A 6,654-nucleotide genomic window follows, 5' to 3' on the forward strand; every position below is an offset into this window, starting at 1 on the left:
AAATATGCATTTAATGCAAGGGGTTTTATTTAATTTGTAATTGCTAGGCTAACTTGTGGCTTAGTTGGGTATAAGTAAGGTGTCTTGTGGAGTTTTTAGTTAGGATCATCTAGCTTGGAGAAGGAGATAAAGTGTAGGAGTGAACTTTGAAGAGCTAGTAGCTGAGGCTTAGAAAGCTAGGATATTTCTTAGCGGGGTTGTGAGCACAAGTTGAGATTTCCTTGGTGGTTTTCTTCCAGAGTGCGGATCTAGACTAGTTGGGATTAGTGATGTGAGTTAGATCTTGTGGATCTTACAGAGCTATTATTGTAATTGTTGTATATTATTGCAGAACCTTAATCAAAAATTTTGACACATAAATATTAAAATTAAATAAAGTCAACAAATTGTAATATTAGAAAATTATTTTAAAAAAAGAACATCAAATTTTGAAAACTTGTATTAATAATCTCTCATCCATGAATTTGACAAATCTATCATAAAGATGGTCTTTATGACCTTCTCTTCCTCAACCTTCTTACAATAAGAAATCTTCATACATATTTTACTCATAAACATGTGCTTAAGATTGGGCATCATAATTAATTAACTGTTCAAGGTGAGCATATTAGTAGGAAAATACATGACTCATAATTGTATGATATATTCACCCTTATTACACTCTCTCATAAAATTTAGAACCCATGTGTGGTAGTAAATAAACATTTATATCTTCAATCACATTCTTCAATTACTTTCTCTATGTTCTCAACATGAAGTTCAAAAAAATGGGCAACATATTCAAAATAAATTTTGATGCCTTGCCTCTAGAAGTTAAGTAGTTGTTAGATATGTAGCTACATTTTTTTTCATACTTTGGAAGGTATTTCTCAATTTTACCTCCATCACTGCCTCATCTAACATGTTGTACAAGGTCTCTTGATTGTTTTATTTTGTTGGAAGTGTGGAGAAGGAAACCTTTGCCAACCTCAAGACTAATTAAAATCTCAAGGGATAAATTGTCCCTTGTGCCACTTCCCTTTACTATCGCTCTTGTGAGCTAGGGGGATCTAGACACTAAAAGGATGAAAGTATTTTGATAAATTAAAGTGCTTGAAATATAGGCAATAAAAGTTATTAATATGTAAAACTAACTATGACACTAAACATGATAGAACACATTTAATTGAATGGATTAACAAATGAAAATGTTTCAACTATAGATCCTAAAAAAAAAAGCTATGAAGACCAAATGTTAAATTTGCAAGCTCACTTCTTTCCTCGTGTGTAGGTTGAGGATTACAATGTGGATGTAGGACATATATGGGCAAGACATGTTCATCTCATTCAAAAAGATATTATAAAGGATGACTAAAAAATTGAAACAAATGACAAGATGCTAAATAACAAAAAAATGAAACTAATTTAAGGCATAATACAATGATGAAAATTAACAAAAAAGATAACTAAAACACAAAATATAAAAGAGATTATTAAAAAAAAAAACAACACTTTATAAAAAAAATAGAAATTATAAAAATAAGTTATTAGGTTTACCAAAACAAATCTCACAAATTATCTCTTAAAATGTTGAAAGGTATATTTATCTATTTATGTACACAAAATATCCAAAGATGGTATTAATGTTTAAGCCTATAAAAGATTGTTATGTAAGAATATTAGTCAAATAGAGTTTTAACATTGAAATTCTTTAGACAAAACTCTATTTGATAGAACCTCCTAGTCTCAAATAAAAAATTTAAAGGAAAATTTAGCCCACCTATAAAATGCTATAAAAAATTCTATATAGTTTCAACTTTGGGAGCCAAATAAAATAATCTAGATATCTTATTTTGCAAATGTAACTCTTAATATAATCTTTAAAAAAATTATAATGCATAATTTTATTATTATATATTTTTTAATTTTTCACAAACATAAGTTTCTTAACAAATATCAATGCTTTTTATTTCATAAAAAAATCTTAATCTAGATATTGTAAAATGATGATTTGGCTATATATAAATAAAACATTCATTGTAGATTATACTTTATATCTAAATTATAATTGATTACACTTTAAAAAATAATAAATAATTTAGAATTTATGAAATAATAGCATGTACTAAATATCGATATTACCAACCTATAATTATCAATTTTTAATTTTTATCTTTTGTGTAAAAATAGGTAATATAAAAATTCTACAAAGTGTATGTGAAATAAAAAAGAAAAAATATTTACAATCTCCACACAAAATAGAAAAAAATTAGAGAGTAAAGTGTTTATTTAAAATGTTAGTCTCAAAGTCCTAAATTAGTAATAACATACATTAGTCATATAATCTAAGAATTATTCATAATATGGAAGTAGTCAAATCATGGTAGATAGTGGGAGTATATGGATACATGTATAGATAGGCATAATAATAAATATAAAGTTAGGACAAATATGTCAAAAGATATATATATCTTTTTTAAATAAAATTTATTTATAAATTATAATCATTTATTAATGCCGATAGGCATTCTACAATGGTAGAATGGGTGGAGTGGGAAGGTGTGAGTGTGTTAATGTTAACATTTACTTTGTAGGTTAAATTTGACAACCATCTACATGTCAAGATCTTAATATTTATTATAAATATGGTCTTGTTTTTTTAAGTTTAATAAATGGATCATAAAATATTTGAAAAAATTGTAAATTAAGAGATCTAAATAATCATTTAAAAAAACTTAAGTGCCTGCAAAAAATATGTAAAACATAAAAAGATTAAGAAAGTGCTTAAAAAATGAAAATAAAAATATTTTTAAATGTAGTAAATTAAATTTTAATCATGCTTATAATATATATCTATCAACATTTCTATAGATAGATTTATTTAAGATATCTATACTAGTATTATTAAAAATAGTAGTATATGTATTAAAATCTATGTTAAGCTAAATTCATTTTTCATTTTGACAATTTGATATATAAGTTAAAATTTTTGAATCTATAAATTTGTAACCATCAGGCAAAGAAAGAAGGGTAGCCATTCTTTCGGAATTATCCTTATTATAATTATAGAAAATCTTAATCCTAGAAAATAAAAAAATATCATATCACTTTACTCAATTATTTCCTACTAAATTGTATTCCTTAAACTCGGATAGAACAATTTCGGTAGATAGACCCATTTTGCGATAAGTTGCAAAGAAAGTTGAAAAGTTGAATGAAAAACAAATCGCCTGCATTGAAAGACGTCTTTTTATTTGTGTTCGACTCCCGACTGCAAGCCGCGTGGTTAAGTATTTTACATCATTTTTCATATTGAAATTAAGCTAAAAGTTCAGAATACACATTAAAGCCTCACACATTTGACGGACACCACTTGAAAGGGAAGTGGGAAAAGGCAGTTTCCTGTCCCTGTGCATTGTCTTGTAATCCACTGTATTTGGAAAGCACTATAGTAAATTGCTCATTAGGAATCTAGAGATGTATGAGATTTTGCTAAATCAAACCATGCAGGAGGGTTAATCTTTAGCATCACAAATGCCCCCTCCTGATATCTGGAAAACGTAAAAAACCTGAATTAAGGAAAATAAATGCTAACTAGTTATAGTATAAATAATAATAATAATAAACACGAACAAAAGGATATTGCTTCAGCTTCTGGCATACTAGGGGAATCGAAAACTTTGCAGATCCGTTGCTCTCCTTTGCCCTTGCGAAACATAAGCCTGACAGTAGAAGCATGCGCCAGCACATGACCCCCTGCTGGCTTCTTCGGGTCAGTCACAAATACGCCGCCTCCCGGATCAGCAATCACTGCACACAAACACAGCACACATTTTTATTTTTTCTCAGATCAAAATGTCTGCACAGACATCAATTAATTGCTACCTAATTGCCATACCTTGATTCGTCATGAATATAGCCACATTGAATTCTTCTGCAATCTTTATAAGTCGCGAAAGCATTTGCGCTAACTTTTGCTGTTATCACACCTCCCGAAGTTAGAGAGGAGAACAAAATGATGTAATATATTAGGAAGGAATTGACGCTGCTCTTAGAGCTTGAAGGGAATATGGCTAATTTTACCTGTCGCTCTGCAAGCTCCCCTCGACCGGTAAAATCGACTCGAAATAGAGCAGTTATCGAGTCTATGATCTGTAAAGAACAGGGATTGTTACAAAGCTTAAATTTGACAGAAGGAATTATCAAGTAATATTGGTGATGGTGCAGACAGTAGTTACAAGGAGTCTGAAAGGTTCTTCCGACATCTTTGCAGCAAGCCCAACCAACAAGTTGAACTGGTGCTCGTGTGTGTATGCACGAGCATAGACTATCTGGAAAACATTGGATTTAAAAACAATAGAACATGACAAGGAAATTTTTGCAGCCTTAATACTAAAGTCCTTGTTTTCCAGGAAATAAAACTATAATAGAATTTGCAATGAAAATATAATACATTGTCAAGGACAGCGTTGGCGTCCATTCCAAAACGTTCTGCAATTGATACGATACGATCAGGTCGGCTGAAAATGCGAGAGAACAATGATCAGTTGTTTCATTTTTTTTATTAAAATTGGAAATAAAGTAGTAGAAATTCGGCTTTGCAAGACATACAAGGTCCCCTCGGTGTCGATATAAGCTACCTTTCCATTACCTCCGTGCATGCTAAGCGGAAGCTGAGTTCATTCGTCCAATCAAGCAATAAATTTTTATTCACAGTCGAATAAAAACATAAGAATCAAAGTAAGAATCTTAGAAATAAATATTTTAATATGTATTTTTAAGCACTCAAATCGTCAACATTTTCTTGAAACCTGAGTCGAAACGCAAAGTGTGTGAGCTAGTTGAGTTTTTCCAGTCCTGAAAGGAAATAAATTCCGAAATCTATCACTTTCTGAGTTAAGCAGATATTTTACAAATATTTTCTTCCTTTCCATAAACCTTTCAATTCATTTAACTTTAGGATAGAAAGTCACCTAAATTCTCCAAAAGCTTCTGTTATTGCTAGCGTTTCGATTCCACCTTTGGCCAAAACCAAGGTTATTATCTTGATAAGTAGTCATGTCTTTAAATTTCTGAATAGCAATTTTTATAACAACTTACCGCCAAGAACGTCGTCTAAAGCTTGGCTTCCAGTTGTGATTTTGACGACAGATTTTCGCTGTAAGAGACAAAAGTTCCCCGTTATTTCATGCAAATTTTAGCAAAGCCAAACAAGCAAAAGATCCAGCGCAAAACTACGGTTTACAATAAAATTTTATAAAATCTAAATAAACCTTGCAAATCGGTGATTATGAATAGGTAACCGAAATTTCAAAGCGACAAGAGAAATAACAATGGTTAAAATTATGAAAAATTAAATAAAGCCTGAAAGAGCGTTGAAGATCAATAGTCTATAAGATTTTGAAAGCGACACCGAAAACTAATAATAAACCTCTCAATGTGAACAATTTAAATTCAACTGAGTTTCATTTAATTATAAATAATAAAGCCATGGACGAGGAAGCAGACAATATAAAATTAAAAAGGATCTCTAAATATTCAAAATACAGGCACATCCAAAAGTCGTCCACTCAAATTCTAATCAATATTGCCTATGAATGGAAATATAAGAACTGCAGTTGTACTTAAAGATACAGCGGAGTACCTACCCTCATCAGAATTTCATTTCCTGTCATATAGCCAAAGCTCTGTCAAAGATACAGAAATTTAATTTAAACTGGTTATTTGGAGTAAATCAACTTAAATCCTTACACAAAGTTTCAGTTATTTAATTTAAAATAATAAAAGCGAAGAATTGCAGAACATACGACAAGCTTCTCGGCGGCTTCGCATATTTTATCTACTTTTGCATCAGAAAGCCCTTTGATGCTCGTCAAGCTCTGCACAAATATTTGATACAACACCTTTGAAATAAATTTCTGGAAACGAAAATAACAGAAAACAGGAAAAGTGTTGACGAAATTAATGAACCTTCTTTGTATGCATCATCAGGCCATTGCATGTGTAAATGCCTGCATCCTGGAGCTTCTTCACGTCTCCAGCGTTAATCCCCTGCGATGTGACTGTAAACTACAAAATTAGTACTAATACCGGCAAATATTGAGATTGATATCATTATCCCCAAACGATTATGCCGCTACCGATAAAGTTCACTGCAATAAATCAAAAGAAATTGCTTAAAGCGTCTGTTAAAATACGTTTGTCTATAGACTCAAAAGAGTCGTCTTCCTCCTCGATTTCTTGCTCAGGATCGATCAGCTGAAGCTGTTGATCTTCTGGTCTGCAGCTTGCAAAAGAATTATGTTGTCAATAAATTATCACTTGCAGCTTATCATCCGCGAGGACGAAAACTCACCTGAATTCTATGCCGACTGTCATATTTGCTGTTAATTGTGAACGGAGTCGCGGACTGCAAAATAGGAAAACAATATTTTCAATTCAACTAGCCAGTGTGTACTATTTTCAGACCCTGCCCTCTCTATAAATACTAGTAACATATTTCAACTTCAAGAGAATGCGCTTTTTAAAAATGAATCTTTTGTTGGGGAAAGTGTTTTTATTCTAATTTCTTTTTTTATTGGAAACATTTTATTATTATTTGTTTATCTACATAAAACAATGAAATCCGTGTCCAAGAAATACATTGATTTCTTTGCGGGTATAAAATGTGGCAGG

At 31.0% G+C, this 6,654-nt stretch overlaps 1 protein-coding gene across 1 annotated transcript; it reads right to left on the bottom strand.

Moving 5' to 3' along the window:
* Nucleotides 1–2,955: 2,955 nt before the first annotated feature.
* DMC1 (DNA repair (Rad51) family protein) lies at nucleotides 2,956–6,434 on the bottom strand. Its single transcript, XM_089799962.1, has 15 exons — nucleotides 6,335–6,434; nucleotides 6,177–6,259; nucleotides 5,950–6,041; nucleotides 5,787–5,858; nucleotides 5,628–5,666; nucleotides 5,080–5,137; nucleotides 4,953–4,998; nucleotides 4,791–4,836; nucleotides 4,591–4,652; nucleotides 4,433–4,499; nucleotides 4,218–4,310; nucleotides 4,063–4,131; nucleotides 3,878–3,956; nucleotides 3,623–3,789; nucleotides 2,956–3,539 (listed from the first exon to the last, which is right to left on the bottom strand). The coding sequence occupies exons 1-15, from the start codon at nucleotides 6,355–6,357 to the stop codon at nucleotides 3,495–3,497; spliced, it is 1,041 nt and encodes a 346-aa protein (XP_089656088.1). The 5' UTR covers nucleotides 6,358–6,434; the 3' UTR covers nucleotides 2,956–3,494.
* Between the last annotated feature and the right edge of the window lie 220 nt (nucleotides 6,435–6,654).

The sequence above is a fragment of the Cupressus sempervirens genome, chromosome 9 (genome assembly GCF_028749045.1).
Source record: "Cupressus sempervirens isolate cs-2001-9-10 chromosome 9, ASM2874904v1, whole genome shotgun sequence".
NCBI lineage: Eukaryota > Viridiplantae > Streptophyta > Pinopsida > Cupressales > Cupressaceae > Cupressus > Cupressus sempervirens.

Coding starts and splice junctions, on each gene's coding strand:
- DMC1 (XM_089799962.1), bottom strand. CDS start 6,357: ATGACAGTCGGCATAGAATTCAG. Junction 4,500..4,590: donor ATCGACACCGAGGGGACCTT/GTATGTCTTGCA, acceptor TCGCATTTTCAG/CCGACCTGATCGTATCGTAT. Junction 3,790..3,877: donor TATATTCATGACGAATCAAG/GTATGGCAATTA, acceptor GTTTGTGTGCAG/TGATTGCTGATCCGGGAGGC.